Source organism: Rhinoderma darwinii, chromosome 9 (genome assembly GCF_050947455.1).
Source record: "Rhinoderma darwinii isolate aRhiDar2 chromosome 9, aRhiDar2.hap1, whole genome shotgun sequence".
Classification (NCBI taxonomy): Eukaryota; Metazoa; Chordata; class Amphibia; order Anura; family Rhinodermatidae; genus Rhinoderma; species Rhinoderma darwinii.
The window spans coordinates 11,471,268-11,496,020 of record NC_134695.1 but is presented as its reverse complement, the minus strand read 5'-3'; the positions used below and the strand labels follow the sequence as shown (position 1 = coordinate 11,496,020).

Below are 24,753 nucleotides of genomic sequence, written 5' to 3'. Positions count from 1 at the left end.
CATTGATCGCAGCATTCATGGGAATAGCGGCGGAGATGAGCGGTTTCTCTGATCTCCGCTGTTGGGGCTTATTCAGACGAACGTATAATATGTCCGTGCAACGTGCGTGATTCTCATGCGCGTCACACGGACCTATGTCCGCTGCGTAAAACTCACGTCATGTCCTATATTTGCCCGTTTTTCACGCATCACGCACCACGAAGTCAATGGGTGCATGAAAACCGTGCACGGCACACGGACGCACTTCCATGTCCCGCGCGTGATGTGCACTACAGTAGTGAAAACTATGAATGAAAACCGAAAAGCACCACGTGCTTTTCTGTTTACAAACAAAAAAAACAGTGTCATAATGGTGGCGGCTGCGCGACAATCACGCAGCCACGCATCAAATGCTGCTGACACACAGAGCTTTTATGGACCTTTTTACGCGCGCAAAACGCACACGCTCGTGGGAATGTGGCTGTGTAAACAACCGTTGCCCCGCACATGAAAACAAGTGTGTGCGTGCGGTCAGCATAAGGAGATGCGGCTGGCGCTGCACTAATAAGCGGCGGTGCTGGCAATCATTAGTGTATCGCTGGTCCCATCATGTCGTGCTGACCGCGCACACACTTGTCAGGACTCGGGAGCGGGGCATTGGCTGTATTCCACAACTTTAGCCCCGCTCTAACAACATTCATGTGTTATTATACTAAGCTGTGCGACCGCACCACATCATGCTAGTGACTACATTCATGTATTACAACACTACGGCCACACGGCTCCGTCTCGAAATACATGAATTAACTGTATTGAACCGTTTGAGGGTGCACGGTATCGAAACCGTATCGGCGTTTCAATGCATATTGCAACCCTAGTCGATACCTCACTGAGTGTCGACACTGGTCTGTCATTGAAGCATAAGCAAAGAATGAACGGCAAGGGCATTGAGGAGGCTGTGGACCAATAGGATGCCTCAAACCTGGGACTTCTGACATAGACCCGGGTTTGGGGCATCCTATTGGTCCACAGCCTCCTCAATGCCCGCCCCAATCATTCTTTGATTATGCTTCAATGCCCGACCACTTTTCTTTGTGTCCTTTCAGCTAACTCCGTGCTCGTGCACTGCCTGCCGCAAAAATTGTTTCCCTATTCAGAATTTGATCTTTAGGGTCAGTTCACACGTTGCGTAAATACTGCGGTTTTTTTCGCAACGGAAAATTTGCGGAAAATCCGCAGCACATACAGTAGCAGCAAAGTGGATGAGATAAAACAAATCTCATCCTCACGCTGCGTAAATACGGAGTGGAAAAACCTCTCAAATTGACCGGCGGTGCAGAATTTTATTCCGCAGCATGTCAATTGTATTTGCGTAAACGCTGCTTATTTGTTGCGGGTGTTCCCCATTGAATTCAATGGGAGGTAAATCCCACAACAAATAGCAGTTGTTGCGTTTTTTGCAGCGGGTTCGCAGCAATTCCGCCGCAAAAAACGCAACTCAGAAAAAAAAATATCTCCTACCCAGAAGTCTGTGCTCCTCCCTCCAGCGCGGCCTCCTGGGATGACATTTCATCCCAGCAGCTAATAACATTTTACAGTCAGGCTTTAGCCACACAAACGTCTTGGCTGTGCGACCGCAAAAAGCATACGTTTTTTTCATCCATATGAATGTCTGTGTGGTTTCCGGGTGTCATCTCTTTTTCTTGTCCGTTCCCCTCGACAAGCACATCCTGGTTTCACTTTTTTCTGCATTTGTTTAGCATCTGATCCGTGAAAACCAGACCACACACCGCTGTCGTCTACGTGCCGCCATTTATTTATTTTTTTGCATACCCATAGACGTCAATGAGGGAGTCATGCCGGCAAAATCGGACCAGATTAGGGCATGCTGTGAGTTTCTTGCAACGGACACATGCTTTAAGGCTGTGTTCACACTGAGTTTTTTTTACGAGTTTTTTTGGCGCGGAAACCGCTCCGCAAAAAAACGGCCGAAAATGCCTCCCATTGATTTCAATGGGAGGCGGGGGCGGTTTTCTCCAGCGAGCGGTAAAACCTGCTCGCGGGAGAAGGGACATGCCCTATCTTTGCGCGATTACGCCTCTGACCTCCCATTGGGAGGCAGAGAAACTTATTTTGCGGCGTTTTATGCCAGCGGCGCTCAATAGCCGCGGGCAAAAACCGCTGCGAAAAACGAAATTTTGAGGCCGATTTTCCACCTGGAAAAAACTCTGTGTGAACCCAGCCTTGGGGTATGTTCACACGCACTGTTTTCAGACGTAATTCTGGCGTTTTACGCCTTGAATTACACCTGAAAAAACTGCTCCATTACGCCTACAAACATCTGCCCATTGCTTTCAATGGGTTTTACGGTGTTCTGTTCCCACGAGGTGTTATTTAACGTGTCGCTGTCAAAAGACGGCGCGTAAAAATACGCCCGCGTCAAAGAAGTGCATGTCACTTCTTGGGCCCTATTTGGAGCCGTTTTTCATTGACTCCATTGAAAAACCACTCCAATAACGTCCATAAAATACGCAGGGAAAAACATTAGTTGTTAAAAAAACGTCTGAAAATCAGGAGCTGTTTTCATCTCCGTAATTTCAAACGTATTTTGCAACTGCGTGTGAACATACCCTAATGCCTTGTGGAGAGTCCTTCCTTAACCCCTTCCCGCCGCAGGCCTTTTTCAGATTTTCGTTTTTTCCTCCCCACCTTCCAAAAGCCATAGCTTCTTTATTTTTCCGTCGAAGTACTCCTATGAGGGATTGATTTTTGCGGGACGAGTTGTAGTTTTTCGTAGCACCATTTATTGTGCCATATAATGACCTAGCAAACAGGGGAAAAATTATTTGTGGGGTAGAAAATGAAAAAAAACAGCGATTTCCTCCAAGGTTTTTTGCGTGCCGTTTTTACAGCATTCACTCAATAGGATTACGGCGATACAAAATATATATAGTTTTTTCTATATTTTACTATTTTTACAAGTAAAAACCTAAGTGTAAAAAAGTTTATTTTGTGTCGCCAAATTCCGAGAGCCATAACTTTTTTATTTTTCCGTCGCTTAAGTGGTATGGGGGCTTATTTTTTGCGGGATAAGCTGTGGTTTTTAATACCATTTTGGTGTACATGCGACGTTTTGATGACTTATTTAATTTTTTTGTGGGAGATTAGGTGACTTTTTTTTTTATTTTATTTTTTTTTTTACGGCGCTCACTGTGCGAGAAATAATGATATATTGTAATAGTTCAGACTTTTACGGACGTGGCGATACCAATTATGTTTATTTTTTTACTATGCTCTAGGGGGAAAATGGGAAAAGGGGGGTTTTTGGAACTTTTAATGTGTTTTGTTGTTTTTTTTATGTAAAAAAAGAAAACAAAAAAAAACTAATTTTAATTTTTTTTATTATTCCCCCTAGGGGACTTTAACCAGTGATCGTTAGATAATTATTTATATTATATTTTTAAAGTTTTTTTTTTTTTTTTTGCTGTATTTTATTTCTTTTTTTCTTCCACATGGTGGAAAGTATTAGGGTATGTTCACACGACCTATTTACAGATGCAATTCGGGCGTTTTACGCCTCGAATTACGTCCGAAAATACGGCTCCAAACCGCTGACAGACATCTGTCCATTGAAATCAATGGGGTTACGGTGTTCTGTGCACAGGGGCTTTTTTTTTTTACGTGCCGCTGTCAAAAGACGCCCGCGTCAAAGAAGTGCATGTCACTTCTTGAGACGTAATTGGAGCCGTTTTTTTCATTTTCAAAACCGCTCCAATTACGTCCGTAATTGACACCGCGAAAAACGTGAGCACGAGCAATTACGTCTGAAATTCAGGAGCTGTTTTCGCCTCAAACGGCTCCATATTTTCAGACGTTTTGGTAGCAACTCGCGTTTTTCGCTGCGGATTTTACGGACGTTATTGGAGCTGTTTTTCAATGGAGTCAATGAAAAACGGCTCCAAAAACATCCCAAGAAGTGACATGCACTTTTTCGCGGGCGTCTTTTTACGCTCCGTATTTTGACAGCGACACGTAAAATTACACTTCGTGGGAACGGAACACTGTAAAACCCATTGCATGCAATGGGCAGATGTTTGTAGGCATATATGGGGCATTTTTTCAGGTGTAATTCGAGGCTTAAAACGTGTGAACATACCCTTAAAAATGAAATAATAATTTGACATGTTTTCCTATGTTGGCCACCAGAGGGAGCACTTCCCAGAATTACAGCAAGGTGAATAAGGGAAAGCAACCTGACTCACAGCTGCTGTAAATGTGGGAGGGAATCTCACCCCCCTCCTACAAGCCAGGAAAAGGTGTCTTCAAATTGCTAAGCAGTGTCCGGCTGCCATTTTGGGTGCGATTGTACAAATGCAGCTGGCAGAAGCTATAGGACACACCAAATGGCTAAGGGTATGTTCACACGCTTACTAAGGCGGGATTCACACGAACGGGTCGTTCCCGAGCCCGAGTGCCGGCCGGTAAAATCGGCCATTCTGCCCGGCCGGTTTGCATAAAGTTTTGCATCCGTGCCGGGCCGGGCAGATCCGGACAGTGACATCAGCGGCAACTCCTGAAGGGGAATCCCCATGTGTTCGGGGATTCCGCTTCAGGAGTTTCCCCCGATGTCACTGCCCAGATATGGACAGAGACATCAAGCGCTCTGTCCAGGAGCGGAATCCCCGAAAACACGGGGATTCCGCTCCTTCAAGGAGCTAAAGTGCGGCTAGCACATAGCAGAGCGGGGAGATACCTCCCTGCTCTGCTATAGTGGGGTCGCTACAGTAGTAGCAGCAGCTGCTAGCGGCGCCAACGAAGGTGTCGCCGGGCCAGGGTGCTTTTAACAAGCAGGGGAAGGGAGCCAGCGCAGCGCTCCCTTCCACCTGCTGTACACCCCGGCCCTGCCACACAGTGTGCAGCGATGCCATTCGTCAGAATGGCATCAACTCCTCCTCCTCATATGCACTCTGCGCTGTGAGGAGGAGGAGATAGAGCGCAAGCGCCGGGAAACCCGGCCATCACTCGGAACACATTCCGGTGATGGCCGTGTAATACCCGGCCCCATAGACTTCTATGGGAGCCGGGCGGCCAGGTACCCGGGCGAAGATAGAGCATGTCCTATTTTTTGACGGCCGGATTTTCCGGCTGTCAAAAAATCGGTCGTGTGAATAGCCCCATTAGGGGTCTATTATTCCTAATGCAGCCGGGTGCCAGCCGATTTATGAACGGCCGGCACCCGGCCGGGAAACCCTGCCGTGTGAATGAGGCCTAAACAAAGAGAAAATGGCTCCTGATTTTCAGTAATTTTTTTAATCAAACTCGCGTTTTTGGTGGCATTTTTTACGCCCGTTTTTGGAGCTGTTTTTCTATAGAGTCCATGAAAAACGGCTCCAAAAACGGCCCAAGAAGTGATATGCACTTCTTTTTGGCGGGCGTCTTTTTACGTGCCGTTCCCACACAGACGCCGCACGCTCCTGAGAATGGAACGGCTCCCGTTCGCATTGTCTATGGGATTGTATGTGGCGTATAGCATCTTAGTATGTGTCGTTAATCGACACAGACAGAGATGAAAAAAAAAAATGGCAGCCCCCCATAGAGAAGTAAAAGTATGAATATATTAAAAAGTTGAAAGTGACAACATAAATAAAAATAACATTTTTGTTTACATTATATAAAAAGCAATATAATTACCAAAAAAAAAAAAAGCATGACCCCTTCCCTTTAGGCCGGATTTACATGACCGTGTAATACGTTCGTGTAACGCGCGTGATTTTCAAGCGCATCGCACGGACTTATGTTAGTCTATGGGGCCGTGCAGACAGTCCGTGATTTTCACGCAGCGTGTGTTTGCTGCGTAAAACTCACGACATGTCCGATATTTGTGTGTTGTTCGCGCATCACCTACCCATTAAAGTCAATGGGTGTGTGAAAATCATTCGCTGCACACGGAAGCACTTCCGTGTGACGTGCATGATTTGCGCAACAGCACTAAAAAGTATGAATGAAAACAGAAAAGCACCACGTGCTTTTCGGTTTAAAAACATACATACAGAGTGTCATAATGATGGCGGCTGCGCGAAAGTCACGCAGCCGCGCATCATACGGGGCTGACACACGGAGCTGTTAAGTGCATTTTGCGCGCGCAAAACGCACACACTTGTGTAAATCCGGCCTTAAGGGAAGAATCTGTTTCTATGGAATATATGCTCCCATCAAGTTAAGGTTCTCCATTTAATAAGTGTTTTATTTTTCCTGCGTTTCTTCATGTGACGGTCACTCCACACATGCATGGCTTCCTTGTGATTAGTCATTGTTGTGGATTTTGTATGTTCAATGTGTCTGTCCTTACAGGAAGAAGAAATCCCAGAACTGGAAATTGATGTGGATGAATTATTAGATATGGAAACTGATGAACAGAGGGGAGAGAGGGTGAAGGTTGGTGTTCAGTCTGTAGTGATGTGTTCCGTGTGCCCAACCTCATTCCAGCCGCCTGACATCCCTTTTATTCATTATTTTGCAGGAACTTCTCAATGACTGTTATAAACCAACTGAGGTGAGTTTACATCTGTGTTCATGAATCTGTTTGGCTGGTGTTTATGGGGCTATTGCATGTCTTTAAAGGAAGACTAATGTTAAAAAAGCTAGGGGGAAACTTGTTGGTATTTCCTCTTTTTTTTTTTTTTTTTTTCTTGATTGTGTTTATAGCGGGGTGAAAAATGTTCAAACTTTTTTCATTATACAAAGATTATGTTCACACGGGCGAATCTGCAGTGTTTACTTAAGCAAAATAGTGGATGAGATTTAACCCCTTCCAGTCAGTCATTTTTCGTATTTCCTCATTTTTTCTTATTCTCCTACCAAAAGCCATAACTTTTTTTTTTTTTGTGTTGACAGACTTGTTTTTTTGCAGGACGAGTTGTAGTTTTTAACTGCACTGCTTATTGTACCATACAATGTGCTGTAAAGCTGAAGAAAATGATTTAAGGCCCCATACACATGGCCGTGCCCGTAATCACGGCCCGCGATTGCGTGGAAGGCTGCGGACAGCCACCCCCATTTTCGGGTTGTGCACCCATATAAAGTATGGGTACACGGTCCGTGAAAAGCAAAAGATAGGACATGTCCTATCTTTTACGGCGACTTTCTACGGCCCGGACACCTTCCCGTAAATAAACGGGAAGGTGTCCGTGGACAATAGAAGTGAATAGGTCTGTAATTGCGGACCCTAGTTATGGCCCGCAATTACGGACTATTTTTACGGTCGTGTGCATGGGGCCTAACTTTTATTCTGCGGGTCAATGTGATTATGGCAATACCAAATTTATATTGTATAACACTCCTCAACATTAAAATTGCAACACACCAAGCAGGGCAAGCCGTAAGGTTATGCAGATCGGAGGTAGCAGGTGTCGCTAAGATCTGCAAATGGTCCAATTTTCCAGCGCCTGGCTCCAATCTGTGGCATGAGAAGGGCATAAAATCCAAATTGAAAGCAAAGGTTTTTTTTTAGCCACATACCTCAAAAATCTGATCAAGTCGTGTGAGGTGATTTGTGCGATGCCTCCAGTTCGTCGACGTGTCAGTTATCGCCACTTGTTGCAAACTGAAAAGGACTGAATTCTTGAACCGAGAGACCTTGGTTTATCACTCCGGAAGATCGCTATGTGCCTAGGCCGAGATGTTCGCACCGTTCAATGTTGCATGTTCCGGAGGTTGGGAGAACAACGAATAACAGCAGGATGTGTGTGGAGGCGAACCTCTGTATGGACAGATCGTCTGATTGGAAGAATGGTGAATAGTGATTCATTCTGTACTGCAAGGGAAGTCGGACGTCCCATCCCAACACTAGTGCGACAACCTCTGTCCACACAAACCCTCAGAAGGCGTTTGCACGACATTGGGCTATGGGCCAGACGTTCAGCTACAGGTGTTCCATTTACCACATGCCACCAGTCTAAAATGCTTTCATGGTGCACAGAAGGACGGCAATGGAGATCTATCCTCCTCAACGATGAGTGGGACGTAATGATAGCCAGAGATTGGTCTGGAGGCCACGTGGGCAACGCCACGAAGAGGCCTTCACAATGGATCGTCGTACCGGTCCTACTCATGTGATTATGTTGTGGGGTACCATAATTTACGGTAGCCGGACCACTCTAGTCTTCATTTCAGGTACACTAACAGCTCGGCGTTACATTGATTTGGTCGTGGAACCAAAGGTACAGCCATTTCTCCAGTTTCCTAGAAGCTGTTTTTCAACAGGATGCCACGTGTTGCTACTGCGAGCAGCCTGCATGGCCTAAACGTGCTATCATGGCCTACAGTGTCTCTGGACATGTTTCCCAACGAGCACATCTGGGGCTCCATAGGTCGGCAATTGCAAGGGGAGCTGCCTGCAGCCAATCTTGATGATATGCGTGCCCAAGTGCATTCAACGTGGCATAACGTTTCTCAGACAACCATTAATAACTTCAATGGTAGCATGCCAAGGCATGTAAGTGTGTGTTTCTGTGCGTGCAGGGCCGCCATCAGGGGGATATTAGGGGTACTGATGTGAGGGGCCCGGCCAAACCTAATTGAAAGGGGGGCTCGGCAACTGCCGTGACTTGCCTTTGGTAGAATAAAACAGGCCCCTGCAATGGGGCCCGTTTTTTTCACCAAAAGAATGTCGTGAGCTGTGGGCTTCCCTCTCGTCATGGGGGCCGTCAAACACCGCCCGCCCGCGGGCGCGACAGATTATGCGCTCCCGCGCGGGCGCACACGCGAGGGCCCGCACTCGCGACCGCCATCGCGCACCCGCGAAAGCCGGGAAGCACGCACCCGCGACAGCACGCGCGCACTCGCGATCGTGCGCATCTGCGAACGAAACGCACGCAGCCGCGGACACACATGGACACAACTTACCTGGAACCTGGCTGGAGGTGAAGGACTTGACGTCTGGACCGAAGACATCGCCTGACGAGGACTGGAGTGGAAGCCAGCAGCTCTTCTGACACCGTGAGTAAAGTGTCTCAAAGTAATGTTTAAGTATGGCCCTGTTCACAGAGTATTTTGCAGGCAGAAAAAAATATGCCTCAAAATTCCTTAAAGAATTTTGAGGCAGATTTTGACCTGCCCACACTATCTTGCCGCGTTTTTTGCCCGCGGCGATTGAGGACAGCAGACAAAAAACGCAGCGAAAAATGCATTTTCTGCCTCCCATTGATTTCGATGGGAGGTCAGAGGCGGAACAGCAGCAAGAAACGATGTGCTGCTTTTTTCTTTTTTCCGCGACTGGCTCCCATTGATTTCAGATTAAATCAATGGGAGGCGGTTTTGGAAGTTGTTTGGTGCTGATTCTGACGCAGTGTCCGAGTCAATATCAAGGCCCAAAAACTCTGTGAACTGGGCCTTATTGTTCGGGCTTATTCAGACAAACGTGTAATACGTCCGTGCAACGCGAGTGATTTTCACGCGCCTCGCACGGACCTATGTTACTCTATGGGCCCGTTCAGACTGTCACAACATGTCCTATATTTGTGCATTGTTCGCGCATCACGCACCCATTGAAGTTAATGGGTGCGTGAAAATCACGCCCAGCACTTCCGCAGCAGTATAAACTATGAATGAAAACAGAAAAGCACCACGTGCTTTTCTGTTTACAAACATACAGAGTGTCATAATGATGGCGGCTGCGCGAAAATCACGCAGCCACGCATCATACGCATCACGCAGCCACGCATCATACGGGGCTGACATACGGAGCGGTTATGGACCTTTTGCATGCGCAAAACGCCACGCAAAAAGCACACGCTTGTGTAAATCCGGCCTTAGGGTAGGAACACACTAGGCATGAACACTGCGGATTTTATGCAACACGTTTTATTGCGGAAAATCCGCAGCGTATTAGTCGCAGCAGAGTGGATGAGATTTGAACAAATCTCATCCACACGCTGCAAAAATTTTTTACCTGCAGTGTGGCTTTTTAGGCCGCAGCATGTCCATTTATTCTGTGGAATCGCTGCTCCTCTGTTGCGGAAATGCTGCGGTTCTGCTGCAGAAATCACAGAAAAATACTTTTTTTTTAAATTTATAAAAAAGTTGAGACTTACCCCGGCCTTAGTTTAGGTGACGCGATCCTCTATTCTTAGCACAGCCCGGCCTCCTGTCATGACGTTTCATCCCATGTGACTGCTGCAGCAGTCACATAGTCTACAGCGTCATCCCAGGAGGCCGGGCTGCGCTAAGAATAGAGGATCGCGTCGCCTGGACTACGACCGGGATTCACACGACAGGGTTTCCCGGCCGGGTGCCGGCCGTTCATAAATCGGCCGGCACCCGGCTGCATTAGGAATAATAGACCCCTAGTGGGGCTATTCACACGACCGATTTATTTTTTTTTTGACGGCCGGGAAAACCGGCCGTCAAAAAAATAGGTCATACTCTATTTTCGGCCGGGTAGAAGTCTATGGGGCCGGGTAATACACGGCCATCATCGGAATGCGTCCCGAGTGATGGCCGGGTCTACCGTCGCTCGCGCACTCTCTCCTCCTCCTCCTCACAGTGCAGAGTGCATGTGAGGAGGGGGAGGAGGGTCTTTTATTGCTCGCTGTATGAGTCGGAATCCCCAATCCCCGGCCGGGGATTGGGGATTCCGCTACAGGAGAAGTGCGTGACTACACTGTCCATATATGGACACAGCGAAGTGACTCACTTCTGTAGCAAAATCCCCGACTCTATGGCCGTGGATTCCGCTACAGGAGAAGTCAGTGACTACACTGTCCATATATGGACATTGAAGTCAGTGACTTCTCCTGGAAGGGGGGGGATGGGTGCAACCTACAGGGGGCTGTGTGGCATCGCCTACAGGGGGCTGTGTGGCATCGCCTACAGGGGGCTGGGTGGCATCGCCTACAGGGGGCTGGGTGGCATCGCCTACAGGGGGCTGGGTGGCATCGCCTACAGGGGGCTGGGTGGCATCGCCTACAGGGGGCTGGGTGGCAGGCATCGCCTACAGGGGGCTGTGTGGCAGGCATCGCCTACAGGGGGCTGTGTGGCAGGCATCGCCTACAGGGGGCTGTGTGGCAGGCATCGCCTACAGGGGGCTGTGTGGCAGGCATCGCCTACAGGGGGCTGTGTGGCAGGCATCGCCTACAGGGGGCTGTGTGGCAGGCATCGCCTACAGGGGGCTGTGTGGCAGGCATCGCCTACAGGGGGCTGTGTGGCAGGCATCGCCTACAGGGGGCTGTGTGGCAGGCATCGCCTACAGGGGGCTGCGTGGCAGGCATCGCCTACAGGGGGCTGTGTGGCAGGCATCGCCTACAGGGGGCTGCGTGGCAGGCATCGCCTACAGGGGGCTGCGTGGCAGGCATCGCCTACAGGGGGCTGCGTGGCAGGCATCGCCTACAGGGGGCTGCGTGGCAGGCATCGCCTACAGGGGGCTGCGTGGCAGGCATCGCCTACAGGGGGCTGCGTGGCAGGCATCGCCTACAGGGGGCTGCGTGGCAGGCATCGCCTACAGGGGGCTGCGTGGCAGGCATCGCCTACAGGGGGCTGCGTGGCAGGCATCGCCTACAGGGGGCTGCGTGGCAGGCATCGCCTACAGGGGGCTGCGTGGCATTATCTACAAAGGGCTGTGTGTGGCAACAAATTGAAATGAAATTCATCCGATTTTTAAAACGGACAGGGAAAAAAACGGATGCAAATCGGCCGGTAAAAACGGCAACTCGGAACGGAATCGGAACGGATGCAAACCGGCCGGGAAAAACGGCCGATTTTCCCGGCCGACACTCGGACCCTGTCGTGTGAATGAGGCCTTAGTCTAAACTTTTTTTTTTTCCCTGCAGGATTTCTGCAGCGGACATGCCTCACGAAACCTGCACCACTATTTGGTGTGGTTTTGCTGGCGGAATTTCCTGCGGCTACCGGGTCAGATAAGCTGTGTAGTATTACTCAGCATATCCGCCTAGTCTGTTCCTACCCTTATGATGTCGCTCCTGGAGCTGCTGCCTGTCTCTAAATAGGCAGTTGGTCCAGTAGAATTTGTAATGATTTTTTTTGTGAACCAGCTTAAAAAAAGACAAAACTTTTTTGTGTTAGTCGACTCCGCTATTGATTCCGTCGGAAAACCGAAAACCAGCCGGAATTGTGACGAACGGAAACCATTAGCAATGTTTCCATCACCATTGAGATCAATGGTGACTGAAACGGAAGCTGTGCTGTCACTTTCCGTTGCGGAGTTCAAACGACGGAAACCTCAGATGGAACCCCGGAACGGAAGCGAACGGTGATGTGAACAGGCCCTAACACAAAAGTTTTGTGTATTTTTTTTAAGCTGGTTCACAAAAAAAAATTATTCCAAATTCTACTGGACCAACTGCCTATTTAGAGACAGGCAGCAGCTCCAGCAGCGCATCATAAGGGTAGGAACACACTAGGCGGATATGCTGAGTAAAACTACACCGCTTATCCGCCCCGGTAGCCGCAGGAAATTCTGCCAGCAAAACCGCACCGAATAGTGGCGCAGGTTTCGTGAGGCATGTCTGATGCGGGAATCCTGCAGGGAAAAAGAAGTTTAGACTTGCCCCGGCCGTAGTTTAGGTGCCGCATCTCTCTCTTCTGAACGTAGCCCCGCCTCCTGGGATGACACTGTAGACCATGTGACTGCTGCAGCAGTCACATGGGATGAAACGTCCTGACAGGAGGCCGGGCTGCGCTAAGAATAGAGGATCGCGTCACCAGGACTACGGCCGGGGTAAGTCTAAAATGTAATAAATTTTAAAAAATGCCTTTTTTTTTTTTTTTTTTTTTTTTTTTTGTGGCAGAACCGCAGCATTTCCGCAACAGAGCAGCGGCGATTCCACAGAATAAATTGACATGCTGCGGCTTAAAAAGCCACACTGCAGGTCAATTTTTTTTGCAGCGTGTGAATGAGATTTGTTCAAATCTCATCCACTCTGCTGCGACTGTAATACGCTGCGGATTTTCCGCAATAAAATGTGTTGCATAAAATCCGCAGTGTTCATGTCTAGTGTGTTGCTACCCTAAGGCCGGATTTACACAAGCGTGTGCTTTTTGCGCGCACAAAAAACGTGGCGTTTTGCGCATGCAAAAGGTCCATAACAGCTCCGTGTGGCAGCAGCGTATGTGTGGCTGCGTGATTTTCGCGCAGCCGCCATCATTATGACAATCTGTATGTTTGTAAACAGAAAGCACGTGGTGCTTTTATGTTTTCATTCATAGTTTATACTGCTGCAGAAGTGCTGGGCGTGATTTTCACGCACCCATTTTTGACATGGGTGCGTGATGCGCGAACAATGCACAAATATAGGACATGTCATGAGTTTCACGCAGCGGACACACGCTGCGTGAAAATCACTGACTGTCTGAACGGCCCCATAGAGTAACATAGGTCCGTGCGAGGCCCTAACAATAAGGCCCAGTTTACAGAGTTTTTGGGCCTTGATATTGACTCGGACACTGCGTCAGAATCAGCACCAAACAACTTCCAAAACCGCCTCCCATTGATTTAATCTGAAATCAATGGGAGCCAGTCGCGGAAAAAAGAAAAAGTAGCGCATCCTTTCTTGCCGCTGTTCCGCCTCTGACCTCCCATCGAAATCAATGGGAGGCTGCGTTTTTTGTCTGCTGTCCTCAATCGCCGCGGGCAAAAAACCCGGCAAGATAGTGTGGGCAGGTCAAAATCTGCCTCAAAATTCGGTGCGCGGTTGCGGGTGCGTGCGGTCGCAGGTGCACGCTCGCGGACGCTCACGAGTGCGCGGTCGGGCAGGCGGTGTTTGATGGCCCCCCATGACGAGAGGGGGGCGGGGCCCCGCAGCTCACGACATTCTTTTGGTGAAAAAAAAATTCTGACGCTTTTTAAGCCACTCGCGATTTTCGCTGCGTTTTTAACTGTCGTTTTTGGAGCTGTTTTCCATAGTCAATGAAGAACGGCTCCAAAAACGTCCCAAGAAGTGATCTGCACTTCTTTTTCACAGCCATTATTTTTACGCGGCCGTTTTTCAAAACGGCCCGTCGGAACAGAACGGTTTTTCCTATTGGAATGGGCAGATGTTTGTAGGCGTTCTGCTTCAGATTTTTCGGCCCGAAAATAGGCCGTGTGAACATACCCTTATACCTAGGAAATTCTCTGGTACCCTTCTGACTGATGCCTTTCAACAATCGGATCCCTTTGATGTGTTGTAAGCTCTTTACGGACCATAGCTTTTGCTGTCACATGCAACAAAGAAAATGTCAGGGAAATCCTAATCAAATAGCTGAACTTTATATGGGGCTACTCCAGAATCACTTTAAATAATGGCAGCTGTGTACTGACTACTACTTAACATGAGTATAAATGTGATTGGCTAATTCTCAACACCACCACATCCCCAATTATAAGAGGGTGTTCACACTTATGCAACCACATTATTGTAGTTTTTGTTTTATTTTTCCCCTATAAATGATTTCAGTTTGTTTTTCTAAGACCCTTGACTTTTATATTTCCGTTGATGGAGCAGATTGAGGGCTTGTTTTTTGCAGGGCGAGCTACAGTTTTTATTGGTACCATTTTAGAGTACATGTGACTTTTTGATCACTTTTTATTCCATTTACCTTTTGGGCAGCAAGGTGTCCAAAAAAAAAGCAATGCTTGCAATGTGAATTTTTATTCTTTGGTGCTTAATAGCGGTATATTTTAATTGTTCGTACTTTTTCTGACGCGGTGAAACCAAATAAATGTGTGTGTGTGTGTATATATATATTACATAATATATATATATATATTACACACACACACACATATATGTTAAAAAATAATTTTATATATATATATATATATATATATATATATATATATAAAACTATTATATTTTAACATATATGTGTGTATATATATTATTATTTATTATAATTTTTTTTAACTTTAGTCCCCCTAGGAGACTTAGGCCCCATGCACACGACAGCAAAAAACCTCAGTTTTTGCGGACCGCAATTGCGGTCCGCAAAAACGGAGCCGTTCACTTTCATTGAACACTGACACCTTTCCGTAGCACTACGGAAGGGTGTCAGTGCCGTGGAAATGTTCCGGGAATTATGGAACATGTCCGTTCTTTCGCATTTTGCGTGCCGTGCTCCCATACTTTGTATGGGAGCACGGCCCGAAAATGCGGCTGTCAGTCAGCGGCCGACCGTGCCCGCAATCGCGGGCCGTGATTGCGGGCACGGTCGTGTGCATGGGGCCTTAACCATGCGATTGTTAGATCACTCAGGCAATACACTGCAATACTTGTGTATTGCCTCCCCATACACACGACCGTATCCGCAAATACTGCCCGTAAATACGGTTCCGTATTACTTAATAGTCATCAGCAAATCCTCAGCAATGTACCCATTTCTGCTGAATGGTATCCGTAAATACGGTCCGTAGTGCATCCGTATTACATCCGTATATACGGATCCGCAAAAAAAAAAAAGAGGCCTGGTTGATTGGAAATCCCCTTTGTGTCGATTAGCAACACTTCTGTATTTGCGGATGGCTATCCGTACTTGCGGACACACCTCTGTACCTCTGTAGCCATTCGCAATTTTGCCTTCCCCCATAGACTTCTATTCAATTGCGGACCAAGAACGGACATGCTCCATAATTCCCGGCACAGTTTTGCGGCACGGACACATCTGTAGTGATACGGAAAGGTGTCCGCGTTCAATGAAAGTGAATGGGTCAGTTTTTGCGGTCCGCAAAAACGGAGGGTTTTTACGGTCGTGTGCATGGGGCCTTAGGCCCCATGCACACGACCGTAAAAAACCTCCGTTTTTGCGGACCGCAATTGCGGTCCGCAAAAACGGAGCCATTCACTTTCATTGAACACTGACACCTTTCCATAGCACTACGGAAGGGTGTCCGTGCCGTGGAAATGTTCCGGGAATTATGGAACATGTTCGTTCTTTCGCATTTTGCGGGCCGTGCTCCCATACTTTGTATGGGAGCACGGCCCGAAAATGCGGCAGTCAGCGGCCGGCCGTGCCCGCAATCCTGGGCCGTGATTGCGGGCACGGTCGTGTGCATGGGGCCTTAATCTGTGATTTACTATCAAGCCTTGCCTCTGAAAAGACAATGATGGCAGACATAGAGGCTTTCAATAAACCTCTAGACGCTATTTCAACTGATTGGCACCCCACAATTGCATCACAGGGGGCCAATTGGGTGACTGAGGAAGCCCCCTCCCTCTGTCTAACTTCTCAGACGGCGCGGTCGCTATTTTACCGTGGCCTCTAAAGGGTTAAATGGCCGGGATATGCGTTATGTCCGATCTGGGCTGTTACGGTGAGAGTGTCGGCTGTAGCATACAGCCGACACCCACAGCGTATTAAGAGGGCTTCATGTGTATATGGCACATGTTGGGAAAGGGTTAAATAAATCTCCATACATACGCTGCGGAAAAAATGTGATTAGAATGCGTCTAAAATTTGCACCACAGGTCAATTTCCAGTTTGTTGTAGTCACCATAGATTTGTATCAGATTTTCCACATTGAGTTCAATGGGAAGTCAAAATCTGCAACAAACAGCAAATGTTGTGGCGGAGTAGCTGCATATCCACAACAAAAAAAGGTAAATGAATAAAAAGCGCCACTATATTCAGAGTTTAAAATAAGACTATACTCTCCTCTCCTGTTGTTCCCATACCATGTTTAAGGAGTATGTGCAAGGGACCCAAATTTCTACTGCGTAATACAGAAATATTGTGCATGCAATAGAAAGTCATACTAAATGCAGTTCTTCATCACACAGGCCTTTGTTTCTGGATTACTGGAGAAGATACAGGGAATGCAGAAGCTGAGTACTCCCCAGAAGAAGTGATTGATTCACTGAGATGATAAAAATTGGCACCCCCTATCATCTGGGTAGAATCGTGGTATCGCAGGGTCATAGGCGCCTCCTGCAAACATGGAGTGTGCTTGGCTACAGTCTACTTGCAGGGGAACCTTTTTTATATGATGATTTTGTAGAAATCTTTTTTTAACTAAATAAAAATGTAATTAAGTGTTATGGGACCGTGTCAACTTCTCCGTATTTACCATTGCTGCTCTCCTTTATGACTTTTAATTCCTCTTCACAACGTACGTCTTGATCTTTATTCTCTTCTGTCTCAAGAGGTTACTGCCTGGTGATGGCACACCAGAGACTTGCACAAAATCGTGTATTGTAAACAGAAGTTTGACACGTGACACGATTACTCAACTAGCAGGTTGTGTTGAAGCTCTATTGATCAGAAAGTATACTGACTATTAATGCTTTTCTGAGCAGGAAATGCGCATAAAAAATGAATCAATTTCCATTAACCCCTTCCCGACATTTGCCGTACATGTACGTCATGGAAAGTACTGACTTCCCGCATCTTGCCGTACATGTACGCCAAATGTTTGGGACCGGCTCAGAAGCTGAGCCGGTCCCATCATCACCGGATCTCAGCTGTATCTTACAGCTGACATCCGGCTGTAACGGCGGGGACCGAAATTAGCTTCGATCCCCGCCATTAACCCCTTAAGTGCAGCGCTCAAACGCGATCGCTGCACTTAAGGTGTTTGCAGCTCATCGGAACCCCAGTAATGAAATTGCCGGGGTTCCGGTGGCTGCAATGGCAACCGGAGGCCTAATACTGGCCTCCCGGTCTGCCTAGCACCGAAGCCGGTCAAGATCCGCCCGGCGGCGGAGCCTGATCGGCTTCCGTAGCTGTCGGCAAGATGGCGCCGGGTCAGGAGCTGATCCGGCGTCATCAGCGGTGGAAGTCAGCTGTACTGTAGAGCTGACATCCACCTGTAACGGCAGGAACCGGAGCTAGCTCCGATCCCTGCCATTAACCCCTTCGATGCAGCAATCAAAAGCGATTGCTGCATCGTAGCGGTTACTAGCAGATCGCCAGCCCTGACAGGCAATCGGGACTGGCGACTGCTGTTATGGCAACAGGAGACACAATGGTCTCCTGCTCTGCCATTACGGAAGCCGATTTAGGCCCCGCCGGGAGGCGAAGCCTAATCGGCTTGCTGTCAGTGAATGACTGACAGATCTAATACATTGCACTACATAGGTAGTGCAATGTATTAGAAAAAAAAAAATCTGACCGTTGGAACTTCAAGTCCCCTAGTGAGACTTGAGAAAAAGTGTAAAAAAAGTATAAAAAAGTGTAAAAAAAAGTGCACAAAATAAAAGTTTGAAAACAGTAAAAGTTTCAAGTAATCAAATAAAACACAATCCCCCTTTTACTCTTATCAAGTCCTTTATTATTGAAAAATAATAATAAACCATATGTATTTGGTATCGCCACGACCGTAACGACCGGAGGTATCAAAATATTATATTATTTATTGCACGCGGTGAACAGCGTAAAAAAAACCCGTAAAAAACGTTACCAGAGTTTCTGTTTTTTGGTCACTTTGCCCTACAAATATTAGAATAAAAAGTGATCAAAAAGGCGCACATATCCAAAAATGGTACCTATAAAAACTATAGCTCGTCCCGCAAAAAACAAGCCCTCATACACCTCCGTCGACAAAAAAATGAAAAAGTTATGGTTCTCACAACTTGGCGACAGAAAAAATACATTCTTTTTACAAAAGTAATTTTATTGTGCAAAAAGTTGTAAAACATGAAAAAGTTCTATAAATTAGGTATCGCCGGAATCGTACGGACCTGCAGAATAAAGTTAACATGTAGTTTATAACGCATGGTGAACGCTGTATAAAAAAAAAAACGAAAAAAGCTGTGCCAGAATTGCGTTTTTTTGTTTACCTGGCATCCCAAAAAATAGGATAAAAGGTGATCAAAAAGTCGCATGTACCCCAAAATGGTACCAATAATAACTACAGCTCGTCCCGCAACAAACCAGCCCTCATACCGCTACGTCTATGAAAAATAAAATTAGTTATGGCTCCAATAAGTCAGGAAATAAAAAAATATGCAGTTGTGCCCGAGGGGAACATTTCTTCTGTTTGAAGAGGCGATTTATCAAGGACCTAAAATTAGGGAACCAGGAAAGGGAGGGCCCAAACATGTCCGCTGGAAGCGACGGTGCCCGTATTACACCAGGACAACACTTTCCTAGCAAAATTCCCCAAACTACAAAGGCGCGGAGTGTGGACCAAAGGGGGATAATAAAGGACGCCATTTATCAGTGCGACACCGGCCTGTGCGGAAAGGATCGATCACAGCGTAACACACATCTATGGATTATTTTATTGTTTTTTTTTACCCCATTATACCACCTGACTATGCCCCTGATATACTCCGCCCGGCTTACATATGCCCTACATTATAAACGGAAACACCAGTAAGACTCCAAACAAAACTACTACCAAGCAAAATCCACGCTCCAAAAGCCAAATGGCGTTTCCTCCCATCTGAACCCTACAGCGTGCCCAAACAGCAGTTTCCTTCCACATATATGGCACCGTCATACCCGGGAGAACCCTTTTAGCAATTTTTGGGGTGTGTGTCTCCAGTGGCATAAGCTGGGCACGACATATTTGCCACTGAATGGCATATCTAGGGAAAAATATAAATTTTTAATTTGCACCATCCACAGCGCATTCATTTATGGAAAAGATCTGTGGGGTGAAAATGCTCACTACACCCCTTAATAAATGCCTTGAGGGGTGCAGTTTCCATAATGGGGTCACTTCCCAGGGGTTTATTTTTATTATTTCACATCTGAGCCTCTGCAGTTGTGAACCAATACTTTGTAAATCGCCAAATTAGGCCTCAATTTTACATGGTACCCTTTCACTCCTGAGCCTGGTCGACTGTCCAGGCAAGAGATTAGGGCCACATGTAGGGTGTTTCTAAAACCAGGAAACACAGCATAATAATTAGAGAGCTGTCTTGTTATGGTGGCACAAGCTGGGCACCACATATTGTCCACATATCTGTGGAAAAAATCCCATTTTCACTCTGCAACATCGAGTTCACACTAATTTCTACAAAACACCTGCAGGGTTAACATGCTCACTACACCCGTAGGTAAAAGCATTGAGGGGTGTAGTTTCCAAAATGGGGTCACTTCTGGGGGGTTTCCACTGTTTTGGGCCCACAGGCGCCCAGAAACCAATCCAGAAACATCTGCACTCCAAATGGCGGTCCTTCCCTTCTGAGCCCTGCCGTGTGCCCAAACAGCAGTTTATGACCACATATGGGGTATTGCCGTACTCGGTAGAAATTGCTTTACAAATGTTGGGTTCTTTTTTTCCTTTATTTGTTGCGAAAATGAAAAAATTTGCGCTAAAGCTACGTCTTATTGAAGAAAAAGGATTGTTTTTATTTTCACTGCCCAATTCTAATAAATTCTATGAAACATCTGTGGGGTCAAAATGCTCACTACGCCCCTAGATGAATTCCTCAAGAGGTGTAGTTTCCTAAATGGTGTCACTTTTTGGGCGTTTTCATTGTTTTTTCCCCTCAGGGGCTTTGCAAATGTGACATGGCCGCCGCAAACCATTCCTGCTCAATGTGATCTCCAAAAGCCAAATAGCGCTCTTTCCCTTCTAAGCCAAGCCGTGTCTCCAAACAGCCGTTTATTACCACATGTGGGGCATTGTTTTACTCGGGAGAAATTGCTTTACAAATTTTGTGGTGCTTTTTCTCCTTCAGTCCTTGTGGAAATGAGTAAAAATAAGCTAAACCTACATTTTCTTTGAAAAAATGTTGATTTTTATTTTCAGGGCCTACTTCCAATAATTTCTGCAAAAAACCTGTGGGGTCAAAGAGCTCACTATACCCCTAAATAATTTCCTCAATGGGTGTAGTCTCCAAAATGGGGTCACTTGTGGGGGGTTTCCACTGTTTTGTCTCCTCAGGGACTTCGTAAATGTGACCTGGCCTCCGCAAACCATTAGTGCTAAACTTGAGCTCCAAAAGCCAAATAGCGCTCTTTCCCTTCTCAGCCCTGCCGTGTCTCCAAACAACCGTTTATTACCACATATGGGGCATTGTTTTACTCGGGAGAGATTGGTTTACAAATTTTACGGTGCTTTTTCTCCTTCAGTCCTTGTGGAAATGAGAAAAAATTAGCTAAACCTACATTTTCTTTGAAAAAATTTAGATTGTCATTTTCAGGGCCTATTTCCAATAATTTATGCAAAAAACCTGTTGGGTCAAAACGCTCACTATACCCCTAGATAATTTCCTCAATGGGCGTAGTTTCCGAAATGGGGTCACTTGTGGGGGGTTTCCACTGTTTTGTCCCCTCAGGGGCTTTGTAAATGTGACATGGCCTCTCAAACCATTCCTGCTAAACTTGAGCTCCAAAAGCCAAATAGCGCTCTTTCCCTTCTCAGCCTCGCCGTGTCTCCAAACAACCGGTTATTACCACATGTGGGGTATTGTTTTACTCGGGAGAAATTGCTTTACAAATTTTACGGTGCTTTTTCTCCTTTAGTCTTTGTGAAAATGAGAAAAAAAATCGCTAAACCTACATTTTCTTTGGAGAAATGTTGATTTTAATTTTCACGACCTACTTCCAATAATTTCTGTAAAAAAGCTGTGCGGTCAAAATGCTCACTGTACCCCTAGATAATTTCCTTGAGGTGTGTAGTTTCCCAGATGGGGTCACTTTTGGGGGATTTTGACTGTTTTAGCACCGCAAGAGCCCTTCAAACCGGACATGGTGCCTAAAATTTATTCTAACAAAAATAAGGCCCCAAAATCCACTAGGTGCTCCTTTGCTTCTGAGGCCGGTGCTTCATTCCAGTAGCACGCTACGGCCACATGTGGGATATTTCCTAAAACTGCAGAAACTGGGCAACAAATATTGAGTTGCATTTCTCTGGTAAAACCTTCTGTGTTATAAAAAAAATTGTACTAAAAATTTATTTCTGCAAAAAAATATGAAATTTGTAAAATTCACCTCTACATTGCTTTAATTCCTGTGACATGTGTAAAGGGTTAAGACATTTTCTAAATGCTGTTTTGAATACTTTGAGGGGTGAAGTTTTTAAAATGGGGTGACTTTTTGGGGGTTTCTAATATATAAGGCCCTCAAAGCCACTTCACAACTGAACTGGCCCCTGTAAAAATGGCCTTTTGAAATTTTCTTGAAAATGTGAGAAATTGCTGCTAAAGTTCTAAGCCTTGTGAGGTCATAGAAAAATAAAAGGATGTTCAAAAAACGATGCCAATCTAAAGTAGACATATGGGGGATGTTAATTAGAAACAATTTTGGGTGGTATAACTGCCTGTCTTACAAGCAGATACATTTAAATTGAGAAAAATGCTAATTTTTGCAATTTTTCGCTAAATTTTGGTGTTTTTCACAATTAAATACTGAACATATCGAGCAAATTTTGCCAGTAAAATAAAGTCCAATGTGTCACGAGAAAACAATCTCAGAATCGCTTGGATAGGTGAAAGCATTCCGGAGTTATTACCACATAAAGTGACACATGTCAGATTTGAAAAATGAGGCTCGGTCAGGAAGGTCAAAAGTGGCTAAAGAGGGAAGGGGTTAAAGTTCATCATAGGGGCGTGGCTAAAGAACTCAAAAAGGTGGTGGGGAAGTCAACAATGTAAAACGGACAAAAGGTGGTGTGAAGAAAAGCGCTGTTAAAATTATGTACCATGCACCATTTTCAGAAAATTTGCGCAAATTGCAGAAATGTTTACAATGTCTAAAAAGTATGCTTTGATTATTTTACAGTGATCTGCAATCATTATAATAATGGCCAAAGATTGCATTGTGACACGACAGTCGCAAAAAAAAAATCAGACGGTGTCACGGCCAAAGTTGCCGTGTAGCCCTAGTGCATTTTTTTAGGGGGGAGTAACTTTGTTTCTGTGCAGAAATGTTCTGATAATAAGAATACACCTAACAGCAATATGTCACCTTTGCAACCAGAGGAATCACTGACAGCATCTTCTGCAGATAGGTGGAAAAAAATGCTTTAAATTATACTGAGAAGGTGGTGTGGGAGCTGGCGAGTGTTTAAACTCAGGTTCCCTTTAAGAAAAAACACATCGCCAGCATTTCACCTATTAAAGAGGCTGTCACCAGATTATAAGTGCCCTATCGCCTACATAATCTGATCGGCGCTGTAATGTAGATAACAGCAGTGGTTTTTACTTTGAAAAACTATCATTTTTGAGCAAGTTCTGAACAATTTTAGATTTATGCTAATTAGTTACTTAATAGACAACTGGGCGTGTTTTTACTTTTTACCAACTGGACGTTGTACAGAGGAGTGTATGAGGCCAATCAGCCTCATATACTTCTCATTGTTCCAGCCCAGCTTCTTTCACTGCACAAGCATGCTGGGCTGGAACAATGAGAAGTATATGACTCTTTAAACCAGCAATACCAGGTGGGTGAAAAATCATTTCTATATAACCTATAATTGTCATCTTAGTCGGCTCTGTAGCTTTAGTATTCCGTTTTTTAGTGTTCCCACACCGTATGCTAATGAGCATAAAAGAGTAAAATCCTCGTTTGAAAAGAGTCAAATCCTCGTTCCTCAAGTCTTTCCGCGTTTACCCCGCCTTCTTACTTTTGATTGACAGCTCCTCGCCTTCCCCCAGCACACAAAATCCCGTGCTTGTGCATTGATGTCCTCTTCTGGTGTGTGCGCACAAAGGGACACCGGATTATTATGATAAAAGGCGCAAAATGTTTGCAGACTGTTATTTACAGTCGCAGGAGGAGTTTAGGAGATGGGATAACGGCAATGAACTTTTTATAGCAGCGGTCAGTGAGGGATAAGTAAACTTCAACAGGTGAAATGCTGGTGACCGGTTCCCTTTAAGGCCTGATTTACACGAGCGTGTGCGTTTTGCGCGCGCAAAAAACGCTGCGTTTTGTGCGCGCAAAAGGCATTTGACAGCTCCGTGTGTCATCCGTGTATGATGCGCGGCTGCGTGATTTTCGCGCAGCCGCCATCATAGAGATGAGGCTAGTCGACGCCCGTCACTGTCCAAGGTGCTGAAAGAGCTAACTGATCGGCAGTAACTCTTTCAGCACCCTCGACAGTGAGTTCCGATCACAATATACACCAACCTGTGAATCAAAAAAAGACGTTCATACTTACCATGAACTTCCTGCTTCCTCCAGTCCGGTCTCCCGGCCGTTGCCTTGGTGACGCGTCCCTCTCGTCATCCGGCCCCACCTCCCAGAATGACGCGGCAGTCCATGAGACCGCTGCAGCCTGTGATTGGCTGCAGGCTGTGCTTGGCCTGTGATTGGCTGCAGCTGTCACTTGGACTGAATTGTCATCCCGGTAGGTCGGACTGGAGGAAGAAGCCGGGAGTTCTCGGTAAGTCAGAACCTCTTGTTTTTTTTACACGTATATGTATATTGTGATCGGAAGTCACTGTCCATGGTGCTGAACCAGTTTAACTCTTTCAGCACCGTGGACAGTGACTGTCTCCTGCCGTCGCGTACCCGAACATTTTTTGCCGGGTTCGGTCAAAACGAGTTCGGCCGAACCCGGTGAAGTTCGGTGCGCTCATCTCTAATTTGACACTCCGTTTGGATGTTTGTAAACAGAAAAGCACGTGGTGCTTTTCTGTTTACATTCATCCTTTTGACAGCTCTTGCGCGAATCACGCAGTTCGCACGGAAGTTCGCACGCAGTTCGTCACAGTTGACTTCAATGGGTGCGTGATGCGCGAAAAACGCACGATTATAGAACATGTCGTGAGTTTTACGCACTCGCGTTGCGCAAAATTCACGCATCGTCTACACTGCCCCATAGACTAATATAGGTGCGTACGACATGCGTGAAAAGCACGCGCGTATATTACGCTCGTGTAAATG

At 46.2% G+C, this 24,753-nt stretch overlaps 1 protein-coding gene across 1 annotated transcript in view; it reads left to right on the top strand.

Annotated features, from left to right (window-relative positions):
* The window catches only part of PPP1R14B (protein phosphatase 1 regulatory inhibitor subunit 14B), a 28,317-nt gene extending 11,311 nt beyond the window's left edge, over positions 1–17,006 (top strand). The window contains exons 2-4 of the mRNA XM_075836842.1: positions 6,331–6,414; positions 6,500–6,532; positions 16,749–17,006. Coding sequence (XP_075692957.1) covers positions 6,331–6,414; positions 6,500–6,532; positions 16,749–16,817 — 186 coding nt within the window. The 3' untranslated portion in view covers positions 16,818–17,006. The remainder of the gene's footprint in view (positions 1–6,330; positions 6,415–6,499; positions 6,533–16,748) is intronic.
* The last annotated feature ends 7,747 nt before the right edge of the window (positions 17,007–24,753 follow it).